Source organism: Montipora foliosa, chromosome 9 (genome assembly GCF_036669935.1).
Source record: "Montipora foliosa isolate CH-2021 chromosome 9, ASM3666993v2, whole genome shotgun sequence".
NCBI lineage: Eukaryota > Metazoa > Cnidaria > Anthozoa > Scleractinia > Acroporidae > Montipora > Montipora foliosa.
The window spans coordinates 24,931,282-24,948,781 of NC_090877.1; the positions used below are offsets into that span (position 1 = coordinate 24,931,282).

The 17,500-nt window shown below is 38.8% G+C and overlaps 1 protein-coding gene across 1 annotated transcript in view; it reads left to right on the forward strand.

Moving 5' to 3' along the window:
• LOC137970878 (putative E3 ubiquitin-protein ligase UNKL) overlaps positions 1-17,500 on the forward strand; it is a 20,311-nt gene that overhangs the window by 312 nt on the left and 2,499 nt on the right. The window contains exons 2-12 of the mRNA XM_068817511.1: positions 1-101; positions 221-489; positions 1,210-1,345; positions 5,427-5,544; positions 5,647-5,731; positions 5,876-5,925; positions 9,378-9,593; positions 9,721-9,798; positions 11,188-11,571; positions 12,828-13,154; positions 14,794-14,955. The exon at positions 1-101 is cut by the window's left edge and continues 109 nt beyond it. Coding sequence (XP_068673612.1) covers positions 1-101; positions 221-489; positions 1,210-1,345; positions 5,427-5,544; positions 5,647-5,731; positions 5,876-5,925; positions 9,378-9,593; positions 9,721-9,798; positions 11,188-11,571; positions 12,828-13,154; positions 14,794-14,955 — 1,926 coding nt within the window. The remainder of the gene's footprint in view (positions 102-220; positions 490-1,209; positions 1,346-5,426; positions 5,545-5,646; positions 5,732-5,875; positions 5,926-9,377; positions 9,594-9,720; positions 9,799-11,187; positions 11,572-12,827; positions 13,155-14,793; positions 14,956-17,500) is intronic.

Genomic DNA, 17,500 nt, shown 5'->3' on the forward strand with positions numbered 1-17,500 from the left:
AGGAGACCAAAAAAGAAAAGAGATGGCACTTTTAATTATAGTCCTGATGTCTACTGCACCCAGTATGATGAAACTTCAGGGATTTGCCCATCGGGTGACGAGTATGTACCAGGGATTTTTCAATCATTTTCTTTTGCTTAATTGCGAACTCAGATCTTAATGACTGTCTGTTTTCAAAATGATCAGGCTTTCGGTGAATAAAAGTCCTTCTCTCTTTCAGGTGTCCTTATTTACACCGTGTAGCTGGCGATGTGGAACGTCGCTACCATCTTCGATACTACAAAACTGCAACCTGTGTTCACGAGACCGATACTCGAGGATATTGTGTGAAAAATGGCCCTCACTGTGCGTTTGCCCACGGACCCCTTGATCTGAGACAACCAGTTTATGATGTACGAGAATTGCAAGCCATAGAAAAAGAAGAAACTGATGTAGGTCAAGCAGGAATAGAAAATAATAAAGCAGTTCTAGAAGATCCCCGCTGGCAAGGTTTGTAAAGTACTGTACGCTGCTTTATGTACACGAATTAATGACAGAATTTGTCTTCATGTGCAGTTACTTCTTCATTTTCTTCGCAGCTCTTAACGTTTCGGTCATTTCGCCTTGGTATGCGTTTTAGAGATAGTAAAGAGTTCTAACCTTGAAAATCTATCTTCTTATGCGACCTCGAAACGAAGATAACGGGTCGTAATTACGGTATACTCCTTAAGTTTTGACTCGATCTTAGATGAAAACGAAATTTTTTTTGCATCTGCTTCTTGGAGCTCAGTTTCGCCGGAAATTATGCCGTATAATTTGCGCCTTGTAACCACAATAAACACTAATGTGTTGAAACATTTCCTTCCCGTTTAACAAACTTGTGGGTCTAACAGAGGTATTTATTATTTATGTATTCCTTCATTGTCTTTACGGTTAAGATCTGATCGCATTTAATCTTTAATCTTCCATATTTCTTGTTATGTTGAGGATTCCCTATGGAAATGGAGTGTTAAAATTATTTCGATTTTTCTCCTTTACGTTAGTAGTTGAACCATGAATTGCCGTTATTTAATTTACTAGATAATTTGTAAGACGTCTAAATTGGTTAAGATTTACTTACTGGTGTAATTTTTTATTGGTCCTGAGATCAGTGCACTGTAGCAGTGCATCGAGCCCAATAGCAAAATGTTCTTTGAAAATTAAACCACTTTTATTGGCATCATGTTTTAGATACCAATTACGTGTTGTCAAGTTATAAGACAGAACCATGTAAAAAGCCTCCAAGACTTTGCAGGCAAGGGTATGCCTGTCCCCATTATCACAATACAAGAGATCGTCGACGCAGCCCCAGGAAATTTCGATACAGGTCAGTTTGTTTGAGTTTATCACTGTCACTATCAGAATAATATGTATGTAGAGCACATGGGAGAATGAGCCAGGAAATTTACTGTGAGATGAGATTTAGGTATGCAGGAGACTTGGAAACCATATCATACTTGTAAATTTCTAGGCCATTAGATGAGTTAACCTTGGCCTTAATTGAGTACAGTGGGATAGCATTTTTCACAACTTTTTCTTGTGCAATGGCTTGCCCTGCACATCTGTGGCAAGTTGCATTCACAGGAACTTTTCCATTTTTGTCGCATAATATTTTTATATTTATAGTTGTAAAGTAAATTTATCTCTAATGAGGGTATCAGCTTCACTGTACAATTACTTTACAGATGGGTCCTCCAACTAAATCAGATGATTATACAATTGAAAATATAGGTATATACTTTATTATGATACATGTACATCAATGCCAAATTGTAAAACTAAAATTATACATCGGAAATTAATACATATTGCTTATAAATGACTAAGTTACTTAAAATTCAATAACTGGTAACTGTTGCAAAACACCAGCTTTACAAAGTATACCTAATGTTTTCTTTGCCAGATTGCTTACTTTTGTAATGTTGACCTATCACTTTATATACTTTCAAGAGGAAATCCTCTGTTGAAACTAATCAGTAGTAACTGCTAGGAAATACTCGAATCTGGCATTGTTTTCTTGGAAAAAAAGGGAAAATGGATTTGAGCATTTGCTGCCATTTGCATTCTAGTAAAAGTGCACTTAAGAGTTGTCTCTAATATTTCATTCAATTCAAAACAGTCTTCTGAAAGTTGATGGGTACCATAACACATTGTAAAATGAAAAAACTGAGCACCAATGAAATTTAACTACGTGACGTCGGCAGTTTTGTCAACAATTTGGTTCTAATTTGTAAGGAGAAAGTGCAGTTTCCTGGTGATATTGGTTGAAGTTGCTCTGTGAATGTTATCTTTGTAGTGTATTTTAGAAGTAAAGGGATCATCAATTGAAAGTCATTTCAACAAGCAGTGCAGCTGAAGAATTGGTTGGTGTGGGTAAACAAATGGAACTGTTTATCTTGATGGAATTTTCCTTTATTTCCAGTGTTTACTCTAGTGGCACAGCTGCAACATTCAGCAATGTTTGTTGAAAAATCCTCAATGAAAACTTGATTTTTATGGTAGGCCTTCAACTAAGCTTGCGACAGTTGTCAGCGGCAACCAGTCCTTTGGGACAACTGAAGCTCCTGAGTTTTATTTTTTATTTATCCCTGGCCTGCAAAAAATGTTTCTTATTGATGTTTTGGGCATTATTATTTGCACTTGTACTCATTCAGTGGCAGGGTTTTCCATTAAATATTGGGTAGAGGACAAGAGCAATGAAATACCAATATCACAGATAAAATTGTATGTGAAGGACATTGATTTTTATTTTCTGGTTTCTATCAAGAAATGGTCCTTTTGAAATTCCTTGTAGTATTTATAATAAAATTGGTTGTTGTAAATAATAGACATATTTGAATCTTTTAACTGTTCACTCAAAATACCTGTATTTGCGATGAATGAACTGGTAATCAATTTGCAAGGAAAGCCATCTAGATCTAGTCATTTTTATGCATATAGAAATTATCCTTATAATTGGTAAGACCTTGTCTACATTCTGGAGAGGATCTTCGTACTTGAGTATATTACATTAGTATTTAGTCTGTAGAAGGTTTTTCCTAAGGTAAAATAAGCGAAAATCTCTTTTGAATCTAATTGATGCTTGATAAAAGCTTACCGGAAGTAACTGGACAGGTAATTGGCAGACTGCATTGTGTCCATATTTGTATCAAGTTGTTGAGCCTCTGCATTATAGAAACAACCGGTTCTTTGTTGAAGTGCTACTACAATGAAATTCACATCTTTCCTATCTTAGACATACACTTGAAGTCTGTATGAGAAGAAGAATGCTGTTTGCTATTTTCAAATCTCCCTTTTGTTCCAGAGATATATGCAAATTAGCCAAGTGATGATGTCATAAACTCAACCAAATTTTGATCAAATATGATGAAAAGAGATATCTCAGCCAATTTGTATCGGAAATGCTTGCTTCTTTGCAGTAAGGTTCTAGTAGAAGTTCTCCACAATATGCGCATACCAGTTTTGTTACCATGGCAACGTACTGGGTTCCAGACCTCCCTCATTTTATATAAGGTAGGTCAAGTTTGTGGCCTTGTTAAATGTTTTTCCTGCTTAAGATCATCAAAATATTGAAATCAGGTTGGAAGGAACTGGAAAAGAGTGAGTTGTCATGGGAATGAATTTCTTTATAGCGGTAGGTGTGTTGCCTGTAGAGCTATTGGCCTACCAAGTTTCAATGGTCTCTGCTGCAAATTGACCGAGATATCGCTATTTGCTGCGGATAGGCAGCCTTCATATTCTTGAAGCCATCGAGAAATTTTGGTTCGACGGTTTGACCCATCGTTCGCATTAAGAAACAGCCAATCAGAAATCCTGTTATATGGCGCAGTCTAGCCAATCAGCAGCTGTCTTATAAGAAAAATTGACATGTGCTTGCGCAGCGAAAAATCGTGCCCACTCAGCGGAAAATGGCATGTGCTCACAGCAAGTTATAAATACAGTTGATCAGAGTCAAGGTTTCGCTGTTTACAGGTGAGTTCTGGCACTTTTCGCTGATCTATTATGATTACTCCTATTCGAGGAAGCATTCACCAAGGACATGAAGCTTTCAGTGAGCATTTCTAGAGGCAGACAGTGTGAATTTATGTCACTTGCAGCTTTGCTTTTCAATCGATCGAATTCAGTCGATTTATGTTAGACGAAATAAATAGTCTATTACACGTTGCGTTACACAGTGTCACTGTCACTAGTTGTTCTAACGATCAGTTCATGAACCTGTTAGTGCCGTTATACATGTAATAACTGTTACACCACAGTGACTGTTGTTACACCAAGTATTTAGTTTATTTCCAGGTTGCGCTAGATAGACAATAGAAAGTGTCACTAATCGTTCTAAGAATCAGTTAAAAAGTCCTTATTATTACATGTTGCGTTAGACAGTGTTATTCGTTACACCTTCGTTTTCGTTAACCAATATATTTCTTTTCCACTTTTAGCAAGTACTACAAGCATAATCCCAACAAAAGCCTTAGCCACACCAATAGTTACTTGTTAATGTTATACTCAAAGAACATACATGAAACCATGTCATTTTGCAAATAAAATAAGTTATATTTTTGTTGAAATTCTCTTTCTCATTCAAAAACACCTTTAACGGCAGCACTCACTTTTCAATGAGAACTGCTAGTTGTATACTTGATGTTATATTGAGCTGAGCACATCATCAGTCCTCTCATTTTCTCTGAAATCAATGCAGATATTTCCAAACAGTAAAGTGCTTTTAATCTTTCCTGGAATTCTATGTGATAAACCTTAAAATTCAAGGGATAAAAATTTGATCATAGTAGCACTTTAAACAAAGTCAAAAGCACATTTAGGCCTTACCCTGTATGTTTGGAAGTATACGTTAAGGAAATCATATGAACGCAAGTTCATTTCATGATTTTACATGCTTAACCCATTGACTCCCAGGGGTTCCCTAAGTCTGGCCGGTTTGGATGCCAATGGGTTAATGGGGAGTTATTAACCCATTGACTCCCAGGGGTTCCCTAAGTCTGGCCGGTTTGGATGCCAATGGGTTTATAATGGGGAGTTATTAACCCATTGACTCCCAGGGGTTCCCCATTGACAAGTAAAATCGTCTGGCATTAGACAGAGTAAAATACTAAGTCTGGCCGGTTTCGGCCAATGGGTTAAGTGACGTTTTGAAAGCTCTCCAAAGTCTTCTGCAATTTGAGAACTTTCAAAATATCACGTGTGCCCATAAATCACAAAATGCCAAGCAAATTCATACAATTTTTGTAGTTATTAGATGCTCAACAAAATCACTCTGTGGTCGCTTTGTTTCCTTAGCAACTTCTATATTGCACTCTGTAACCTATAAAAGTGCATTTGTGATTGGCCAATCAGAAACACAATATCTTGTTGAGTATATAATAATAATTTATTGACATCATTTTAATTTCCAGGTCGACCCCTTGTCCTCATGTTAAGCATGGTGATGAATGGGGAGAACCAACAAATTGTGAAAGTGGAGATAACTGCCCTTATTGTCACACAAGAACAGAGCAACAATTTCACCCAGAGGTTGGCCACCTTTGATTTATATCTGTGTCATCATATAGCTAATTACAGTAGTTGCTATCAGTATGGCAATTGTTAAGTGAAATGTGTCTTTCCTTGTAACAGATATACAAGTCTACAAAATGTAATGATATGCAACAGACGGGTTATTGTCCTAGGGGACCTTTCTGTGCTTTTGCTCATGTGGATCGTAAGTATAAATATTGATTTGTATTCATGGAACTCTGTTTCTGCTGCATTGGAGTGATGTTTTGGAATGAAGGTAGTCAGATTGAGTTCAGGAAAAATGGTAAACAAGAAAACAGGTTGTTAATTTGGTGATTTGTCCACACAGAAGACTCAGTTACAACAAGAGAAGCAAATGGGGAACATAGTTTTAGTCAGGTATGGTACTGACATTTTCTTCAGGTCAACAAGGGCCTTCAGGGCTTCTATTAATGGTCATTACCGTATTTACCCTTGTATAAGTCGACCTTTTATGGCCTCAAAAGAAGCTCCAAAAATCGCCCTAGACTTATACACGGGTCAAAGCTTGAGAGCTGAGTTCCAGCTAAATAATTTATTCAAAATTAACATAATAATGTTGTCTTGGGCATAGCGAACACAGTGGACAAAAGACTTCAAAATGAATACTAAGCAATTCCAGTTGAAATGAAAAAGGATTAATGTCCAACTCTAAATGTTGAAGATACTAACTAGCACACATATTGAATAGACACTGGGAATTTTCGTTTCCCAACAGTGGAAAGCTCAAAAAGGCATATCTTGTTTCTTTGAATAGAAGACAATCATTCAACTGCTTAGTAACCTAGTGCAATACCTCATGTTTGCGTGCAAGTATCCTCTCTCGCCTGCAAATGCTGGTTGATTGTTTTTTTTTTGTTTATCGTGTGAGATATTATAAATCAAGGACCAATTAAACTTTGCACATTTCGCATCATTTTTGAAGTCATTTTCAAAGATTGACTCCCTGAACAACGAAACAGGTTAGTTTGAGGTTTGCATGTTCGATCTTCCGAGAACTTTTTCGGAACTCAAGGACAAAATGCCTGCATATACAACAACTGCTGAAACACAAAAGGGGATTAAAAAAAAATCATCAGCCTTTTTAGGAGAACTGCAAGTAAATAATTCATCATCCAAATCATTCATGATACCACACTTGCCAGGAATGTGCTTTTTATCATCTGTAAAGTGAAATCATTCAATTTCTTTGAAATACATAAGTGGGACAGTTCCTTTGTAGGTTCTGTTTGTCCTCCACTTAATTTGAATGGCTGCATTCCCTCAGCCATCCATTTCTTGGTAAAAGTAAAGAATCTGATCCCACCAACGCATCGGCCAACATGTTGGTCGACTGCCGGTCGACTGTCGGCCAACGCATTGGCCACTGTTTAATCTTATAACGTATAAGATGCGTCGGTGGTGTGTTCCCATTACGACAAGTGTTATTAGAACCCAGTTTTCACTCTGGCAAACGCGTTGCCCGAGACTTTATCTTTATCAGCTATTTATATATATTATTACAGGGCTCCTAAGAGGGTGCGAATAAAATTTGGACATGCGGGACTTTCAAGTCTCATTAGGTGGCAAGAAAGGCCTATTATGCGGCAATCAATCAAGAACATATTTGAGCACAAGGGAACTACGTAATGCAATTTAATTGGACATAGACATTTGCAAACTTGGTGGCTCCTAAAGGAGCTGGTTTTTTTTGTAGTTGACAAAGCCCTCTAGGAATAGAAGGCATCTTCCAATGCCATCGGCAACAATGTCTTCATGATGCGAAATAGATGCTAATGGTGTCAACTACTTTGAGTTGTCACATTAAATAACATGAAACTGACTAGATTTTTTTTTCACGAGGTTTCGAAGTCATCGTAACTCCATTATCAAGTGATAAATAAATACAAGTGCTAGAGTTTAAATAGATGGAAAGCATAATTTGCATACTAGGTGTTGCATTAAAAAGTCAATGATCAATAAAGAGTTTAAACTTCCCAATCCTTTATAATGAACGAAAAATATGTCGGTCGACTTGCAAATTAACTCCCCGCTTTGGTTACCGACCCTTGCCAAAACATCGAGAAGACCTAGGTACTAGCGTTTCATTTTAAAAGTGGTGGCTATTTGCCTATCACGTTTTGGTCGTTCCTTATGAAGTTGTTCTTGCTTCCAACTGAAAGAAATAACAAAATTCTAAAGAGTAAGTGTTTCGACCAACGTGTCTGTAGTTTGTCAACCAACGTGTTGGTAGTGTGTTGGCCGATGCGTCGGTAGTGTGTTGGCCGACGCGTCGGCAGTGTGTTGGTGGTGTGTCAACCGACTCATTGGCCGATGTGTGGGCCGACGCATTGGTGGGATCGGATTCTTTACTTTTACCCACTTCTTCCCAAAGTTACAAGGTTAAAATTTTCTCATCACAACAAAACTCTCCCACCATTGCTGGTGGGCCTCAAAGACACCAGAGATTTTTGGCCTTGAGATGTCCTTCCTTGACAAGTTTGAGGACTTTTTATTGGCATTGAATGTGGGAAAGTAAGATTTTTTTGGCAGTAATCCATGCCAACGGATTTAGGCAACAATTTAGGCAAGGCATCTTTTTCTGACAGTGCATGGGTGCTTACATACTTCTTTTTGAGCACCTTCTTAAGGGTTTGTTAACTCTCTGCTGCAGCCTTGTATTACACCTTGAAATGCCAAATTCATGTTCAGGTGTTAAGGGTTTCCACTCTCCTCTGCAAAATGGACAATAATTATTTTAAACTTATCAGATACGTTATAACTTTAATTAATTAAAGTGGTACTATGATCAAGAAAGCAAATCTTTTTTTCTTTGGATTTCAAAACTATGTTAACTTAATACCAAGTGACTGAAGTTTTAAGCCTCATTTCAAAAAAGACACTTGTTTATTTTAACTGGAATTTTCCTATTTAATGGTCCACCATTACTAACTTTAAAATCTTGAGAAAGCTGGGTCGAGTAGAAAATGACGTGTTAGTTTAAGAATGCAAAGTGTTTGTACATGTACACAACTGGCTTAATATGCAGCACAGGAGTTTCGGGCTTTCAGATTTGAAAACTCATGTTTTGCATATTTTATAATAAATTGCATTTACACCCTGAAATCTTAAGCTATTGAGTAAATGACGTCACTTTTTCCTAGATCCAACCTTCTGAGGTCAAGTCGGTCAGTTTTGAACATGAGTAATGGCGGGCTGTGAAATCCAAAATTTACACTCAAAGTAAACAGCCTTTGGATAAAAATAAAAACTCAAAATTTTACATGGCAGGTGTTGAGCAAACACACTTTCAAAATCTGATGGACAAAAGAAAGTAATTTTTTAATCATAGTACCACTTTAATGTTTAGTCGTGATAAGTCTGACTATGATTGATTTATTAAGTCTATTGATTGAGACTGATGTTTTGAGTATTTGTTATTTTGTTTTTATGGTGAGGTGGCCTCTTCAAAAAAATACATGCGTTCTTTTTTAGTTTGTTATTCACCTTGAGAAAGCTTTATTGTTTGAACTACATGTACTTTTCAAGCAAAACCTAGGAAAGAGCTTTAGTTTTTACTTTGTGATCTATTAGCTCACAAAATGGATACATTCTCCTCTAAATTTTCCAATCAACCAAACTAGTGCACCATGTATATGTACTTATTTGAAGTGAAACACTTACAATAATTTTTTTTAATTCACATACAGTGTAAGCAAAGGTCAAACCCACCATCCCCTCTCCCAAACATGAAGAAAGTAATAAGAAGAAAGAAATAATTTGGAATCAGGGCATTACTGTACCTAAGTTACAAGTCTGTTGTATTTTCACAGTTTTATTCAATGCCTCCATCACCTCTCAGTCCTGTTGATAATGGTGCTGTTGTGATGCCTTCTGTGACACAGTCTCTGAGCAAATCAGCTCGATCTATGTCCACATCATCAGGTGGTTCATACTCTAGTGAGCCGTCTACACCGTCTAGTTTGTATCCAAAAGCCCCTGGTTCAGAACGTTCTGAGCGCAGTGGAAGTCGAGAGGATGAACACCAAGTGAGTGGGAAAGAGAACTTTTTCATTTCTGGCAACATTCCAGATAACTTTCAGAGGGGTTGTACCTGCAGATTACCTGCTTACATATACTTATCTTTGAAATCCTTTTTTTTTTTCTTTTTTGAAGGCATACATAAGAAAACAAATATTACAGATTGAAAATGACCCAACATTAGATGATACTGAAAAAGCCAGAAGGAAACAGGTATGCAAGGGCCATTAGCTTGAACTGGTCTTCCTTAGAGTGGCTTTCAATTTTTGTTGGTGTTTTGTTTTTTTAATTTGACCAATCCATGTTGAACCAGTTTGTCATTCAGACTGTTGTGATTTGACTGTTGTGTGGCAGATTAACGAGGAAATATGTATTAAGGAACTTTCATTGCACGCAATGCAATAAACGATCATCGTATCACTCTGTAACCCATGCAGGGGGTGCAGGGATGGCGCAGTGGTGAGAGCACTCGCCTCCCACCAATGTGGCCCAGGTTCGATTCCCGGACTCAGCGTCATATGTGGGTTGAGTTTGTTGGTTCTCTACTCTGCACCGAGAGGTTTTCTCCTGGCACTCCGGTTTCCCCTCTCCTCAAAAACCAACATTTGACTTGATTTACTTTCATTGTTCATTTCAGTTTACAGTGTCCCCAATTAGCGCTCCAGCGCTAGAACGACTAGACACTTAAATAAAGTTCCTTTCCTTTCCTTTCCTTTTTTTTTCCATCTTACCGGGCTATTTACATAATTTTATAAGTCTCCCGTTATTGTTAAGAAAAAGTATTAAATAATTATGTTAAAACACCATTGTAGAAACTGTTTACTGATTTTAATTGAAATCAATGTCCTTAACAACAGTTTGAATTTGAAGACCTATTCTACTGTTGCACTTAACCCTGTCATTGGGTCATGGAATATGCACTTTGGACGTATTGACCATGATATTGTGACTTTAAAAAATGAAATACTGGTAACTTTAAAGGAAATTATCAAAAAATCATTCAAACAAAGTGTTGGCTACCTGTAGCCTCATGTTTTGGAACTTTGAAAGTCCATACAAAATGGGGTTCTAAGGATTATCGTAATTAAATGTATTTTGAGCAAAGGTCACAAAGGCATTATAATGCTATTTGGACATCATCAAGTCTATGGATGTAGCAAGGGTTTCTTTGGGGGAACATGCAAGATTTTCAATGTTCTGGCAATGTGATAAGTAGGGTAAGACAGGGTTCTCCTTATCAGGCTTTAACTGGTAAAATTGACCGCTTGTAAGAGCACTTATTACCACGTGCAAATGCCCAGAAGTCGCTTATCCTTTGCAGAATGTCCAACATTAACCAATTGCTTTACAGGTTTGAAAAGGTGCCATACCTGTTGCGCTAAAACCTAGGGAGAACCCTGGTGAGAACTCATTTTTCTCACGGCCAAAACATTGAAAATCAACGGAATTCTTACAACGTAGGCACAGTATCAGTTGTATCACTCTTTGGGTATTTGAATTAGTCTGATAGAGGACCATGTGGTTAAACAATTGAACTGAGAGATTTTTGTTTCCATAGTCAGCCTCATGTGGATTAATTAACTCTTATTCTGTTCATTGCAGAACATCCTCAGTACGAGACAAGCATTTTCTATTACTTCTGCGTCATCATCCAACTTTCCAACAGTATCAGCCAATGCTCCTCCATTTTACCCTGCGGCAGATACAGTGGAGTCGGTAGTAGAGAGTGCTCTAGATGACCTTAACCTTGATGATTTTGATGTTTCTGAACTAGAGAAAAGGCTTGACAATGCATCACCGGTATCATCAACACTAGGGGATCCCTTATCGGCACTTAACATAACCCCAATGTGCTCAGCACCCGTGTCCATCCCTGGTGCACCTGAAGACGCTTCATCCCAAGCATTTACACAGTCACCCACGTCACCATTAGGACAGTTTTCCTCTTCATATGGATCAACGTCACAGTTAATGTCTGGGCAAAAGGTTATTTTCTAAACTTTGTGAGGGCTCATGGGTAGGACTATAAGGGCAAAAAATCTTAAGAAACACAAACAAGACAGAAGAACACATATGTTTTCTTGCAAAGTTGCATGCTGTAGTTTTGAAGCCTAAGACCTTTTTTGCACATTGGACATGATTCAAAGTAAACTAATAGTCTTGGATAAAACCCCATCATTTTCTTTCTAACTTTCTGGTAACTCTTGGGACAGAGTTTCTGCCAGAGTCTGACCTCTGTAAGTTATCAGTTATAATTAAGTAGCCTCATAATGTCAAGTCTACTTTTGAGCCAAGTGGCACATTAGGCCGGAGCTTATCCTGTTTTCTGTGGCATGGAGGTGGGATGCTACAATAGTCCATCACAGGGCAACTCCCAGCATTAAATTTGCCGGTACCCATTTATACACCTGGGTGGACAGAGGCACCATGAGAGTAAAGTGTCTTGCCCGAGAAGGGAACACAATGTCCCCGGCCAGGGCCCGAACCCAGACCACTCGCTCCAGACTTGAGTGCACTAACCATCTGATATGAATTTTCTGTCGTTGGGTTTCCTAAAATTTCTGGGGGACCATGCTCCTGGATCTCCTACAAGATGACAGGTTAAGCCTGTTGTATAGGTCCCTCACACCCACATCCACTTAAAACTGTAAAGGAAACTGTGTGTGATATGCTTGTACATGGCTACTTAAAAACTCAGGATTTTGTGATGATGACTTTCATTCTTAGACTATGACAGTCATCAAACCTTAAGGTTGGAAGTGGAAGACCTCTAGTGTTGGAATGGCCACAACATTTTACTGGGTGTGCTTAATTTAGATATTTTCACTAAACCTGGTTGTCTTTAGCTTGCGAACGCAGACATATTTCTGGCGGTCTGCATTCGCAGGCTAGGTTGTCATAAAATCTGGAAAAAAATTAGTCAGTAGGATTGATAGTATACATTTTACCACTTTGCAAGGGTACAGAATAGAAAACAAAGCCTCACTTGTACAAGGAACTGTTACATTTTGAGGGTAATGTGAAGTGCTACATTCTACCCGCAACGTTCAGGTTAGATCACCGCTCCTCTACCGACTGGGCTACAATTCCCACCCTGGTCAGAGTTTTCTTCAGTCCTTGTGTGGGCCCAATTCCATTAGTAGGGCTAACGCTCACATGGTTTACATGGGTAGAATATAGCACTTCACATTACCCTCAAATAGTAAAGCCTCACTTGGTTTAATATATTTTGTTAATTGCAGGGTTCCAATCCATACCGTGCCAGTTCATTAGTAAGAGGCAGCTTGCATTCTAGTGTTTTTGACCCAATTTCCACGCAGCTTCACTCTCCTAAGTCACTTGGCTCTCCACAGATGGCATCTCCATTGGGACTTGCTAATAACAGCAGTGAAATTCAAAGACTCAGTGAGGATCTTATGGCTGCCAAGACCAAGCTAGCTTCATGGGAAGACTCATGGGTGCAAGCTAAGCAAGCTTGTGATGCTTGGAAAAAAGAGGCTGAAGAATCAGTCAAGAAAGCAAAGGAAGCAGAACAGGAAAAATTAGCGGCTGTTGTAAAAAAGGAAGAGGTAACCTTTGCATTGATGAAATCTGAGAGGGATGGGTCTGATTTACTTCAACTGCTCTAGCACAAGCACAAAAAATTGAAGGCAAATTTTGGTATTAATGATTGATTTTGTTTAAGCAAAAGGACCTAGAATGATTAGAACGCTACTCAGTCTGTGTACCATATATTTATATAATCATACCCTTATATTATATTGAGGTAATACAAGGGTTCATTCATCCAATCATGATTTTCAACTATTTATTTATGTCTGTGCCCACTCCAGAACAATCATGTTAGTCCGGCCATGTTTGCGACAGTCTAACCCTGTTGCTGATTCTTCCCTGTCTCATCTATTCTCTTGCTATTTTTTCGTGTTTTTTTCTGCCCGCTTCTCCTGGATTCCACAGTTGTGGAGGTCATCACAAATAATCAGGTATAAAGTAAACTTCATACCTGTCGTTTTGCAAACAGTGACTGAAGTCACCCACAGGAGTAGCCAAGTGTATAGTGCTTATCTGCATTTGCCAGGGTCACTGGTGTGAACCAGTCTTCTTGGCATAAAACACAAGTATGGATTTTTTGACAGTCTGTGCATGTAGTCATATAAGCGAAATGACTTGTCTCATTCAGGCATTGAAGGGAACCTGCATTTCTACAACGGAATAACTTTAAACCCCAGGATAAAATGATAAGGTGTGACATTTTTCAAAGATAACCCTGATATCTTAAATAAAAGAACTTCAGAATCACTTATTTTTGCTTTTGAATTTTCCAAATGCTGCCATCTTGAATTATTAAGACGTGTTACGGTTGCCCTATTGTTAATAAGCAAGTCATGATAAGGCCACGGTACCACGTCCCAATTACTCAAGATGAAAGCGCCTGTGAAATTTGAATTTAAAATAAGTGATGCAAGCATTTCTACGGGTTTATGCTGCAGCATAGTCATTGTATAGTTAAGGGGGTCCTGTGACCCACCCCAACCTTAGCCTCTTCCAGTCTCCCAGATAGTTGGGAAAATGAAAACTGCTGTGTGTGAAATGCGAGTGGGGGCTTGGGTCAACCCAACCCCCACTCATTTTTCGCACGCATTTTTTTCGCTTTCCTGACTATCTGGGAGTCTGGAACAGGCTACCCCACTCCAAACTTTTTAAGGGAAAAAATGATGATCTAGAGTGCATTATGTGAGCCATTGAAGTGGTGAGATACTTGCAAGTGATGGAAAATTTATGAATTCTTTGCCCGGCGTGAACTGCAGCGTTTCTATTGTAGTTAGGGAAGTGGTCAAAACAAGTGTACTCGAAGAGGACCCACCTTGTTTAAGGGGAGGGGTGGTATACAAGACACCATCTACCTGGTGAACTTCATGAACAAAAATTATTGACCTGAATACTGGAAATGAGGCATTAATAATCTGTCTGCATGAGGCTTGCATCCATAGGAAGTCAGCACAGCGAGGTTTGAATCTTTTCGTCAGTGTTTAATTTTGATAGAGAAAAGGTTATATAACCAGGAGACCATCTTTTAAGGTGGGAGAGATGGGATACAAGAAGATACCACCATCTTTTTCGATGTATGGTGGGTCTTGTCCGTGTACAATTGTTTTGACTATTTCCCTATAGGGGTTAAGTTACTAACTGCATGTTATCTTTCCACAGGCTGAATCTCAACTGAACATCTTAAGACAGGAAATTGAGGACATAAAAAGTAATTCTCATCTACATACCCTTAGCGCATTGGAAGATATTAAGGACTTACCACTATTAAAAATAAGACAGATCCAACGACAGCTTAGCTCGGATTTAGAAAAATTAAATCAGGTAAGTATGCCGTCGTCGGTTGTTCACCCGTTACTACACTTTGTCAAGGTTTCTTGACTATAACATTAGGGAGCTTAGAGTGCCCCTGTGACCAAAAAATCAATTCATATTTTTCTTTGGATTTCAAAACTATGTTAACAAGACACTAAGTGACCCGCGTTTTAAGCCTTGATTTCAAAAAGACACCTCTTTGTTTTAACCGTAATTTTCCTATTTAATGGTCCGCCATTACTAACATTATGTTCTTGAGAGAGCTGGATCGAGGAGAAAATGACGTCAAAGGCTCAATAGGTTAAGAATGCAATACGTGTGTACGCCGCAGAATTAATATGCAGCACGGGGGTTTCGGGCTTTCAGACTTTAAAACTCACGCTTTGCATTTATAATAAGCTGCGTTCACACGCTGAAAGTTTAAGCTAGTGAGCCTCTGACGTCACTTTTCCCTGGATCCAACCTTCTGAGGTCCAATCGGTCAGTTTTGAACGTGAGTAATGGCGGACCGTGAAATCCAAAACTTACACTCAAAGTAAACGGCCTTTGGATAAAAATCAAAGCTCAAAATTTTGCCAGTCAGGTGTTAAGCAAACACACTTTCAAAATCTGTAGGAAAAAAGGAAGTGGTTTTTTTGATCACAGGGGCACTTTAAGCACCCACGTTTTTGAGAGGCGAACGGCAACCGGAAGAGAACATTTCGCGTGCCAGGACAGTGGTGTCTCCCAGATTTTTATACCAATAATCTCTAACGGAGAAAAGATACTTAGCAATTTAAGTGTGGTTGTGTGAAGACAAGTTACAAGGGAAAACACCTCACTTCCGGTTGCCGTCCACCTCTCAAAAACGCGCATGCTTAAGCTCCCTATATGTGACAGAGACGCACCTTAACAATTAACAGAAGTGTCAATAATGAATTGCTCAGGTGGCCCCTAATCATTTGCTGCTCCCTCCTCTCGAAAACGTTTGTGACGTGTTGTTGGTATGCTCTCATCATTCTGTAGTCAGGTATGTAACTGCTTCTGTAAGCAGTTACATACCACAGAAGCAGTTGGATACCTGACGAAGTTGTTAATCTTGTTCCTGGACTTTTAAAACTTGTTTTAAAATCGAAGACGGGCGTAAATGTCTCACTTTTTATGGTCACCATTTAGTTTCCCAAGTATTTTGGGAAGTGGATAAACCCCTCTTACTTATTGAAACATGTTTTTACGGGGTATTTTTATCCCACCATATTCCGAAAAAGCCTTCATAAGCAAAAAAATGTTAAATCATTTTTCAAATTAGGGACTCGTGTGTAGTGTGTGGTGTTCGGAAATATAGGCTAGAACGCGCCAAAGCAATAGTTGACTCTCGAGATTTGCGTTTTCGGGAGCGATTTCCCGTGGAGGTGTTTGCTTTTGATTCTCTGGTGTTTGCATCGTTCATTGACAGACAGACCTGCCAATTAGGTCAAACTCGTGTCCTTCCCTGCTTCCCAACTGTGTGGCTTCATAGCTCAGTTTGTAGTGCATTGCACCGGCACAGGGCATTTGCTCGAATCCCACTGAAGCGGCCTGAATTTGTCAGTAGAGAATAGGGAGCTTTAGCAACGACGACGGGAACGGCAACGAGAACGTCATGTAAAAACATAAATTCACGTTATTACGATCACTTCGCGACTATTCCAAGCCTTTTAATATGACAAAGGTGTTTGAGTCCCTCAGGAATGAAACCGTTACGAGCGGCGCTTAATTTAGGGGAGAAAATGAAAATTTATCTCCAGGTGCTGACGTTCTCCATAACACTTCAAACTTGGTAATTTCACGTTGTTGCTTTGCTGACGACGGCAAAGAAATGGACAAAAATGAAAAACGCACGTGCAGGGCGTGCAAAGCTATTGTTTTTGCCCACTAAATATGCAAATTTGTGACGTTCTCCTTGCCGTCGCCGTTGTCGTTGCTAAAGCTCCCTAATTTAAGATCTATGACGACGACGGTCGACGAAAACGTCACCTCAAAATATAACTTGGTTTGGCTAAATTCCCTAATTTAAGAAACGGCGATGGCTACGACTGCGACATCGCCGCAAAACAGTAACATCATTGGTTAAAAGATCATAAATAATCGTGCTGCACGTGCAGCACGGATTTTAGCAAGTATGTTTGCGTTCCTCTGCATGACGACGACGAGAAATCATCAAATTTGAGGTTTTGATGACGATGTAAGCATGCAACAGAGAATCTTTCATTCTCTGTTTTCACTCTGAAACCGCTCGAACCAATTTATTTTTGGGATTCTTCGCCCATATTGTAGGACGTGAACGAGACTGAATAATCGCGAAAGACTTATGGTAGAGCCAAGTTATTTTTTGAGGTGACGTTTTCGTCGACCGTCGCCTTCGTAGATCTTAAATTCTCCAGTTGTCTAATGAGACGGTTGCGTCCTGTTAATGAAGTCAATCTTTCATGTATAATCCGCGCTTCAAATATTCATTTTTTTCCTTCCCTGCTGCATGTTAACCTTCTTAAAACTGAAGAATACATCGTTGTATCTCTTGTTGCTACTAAATATA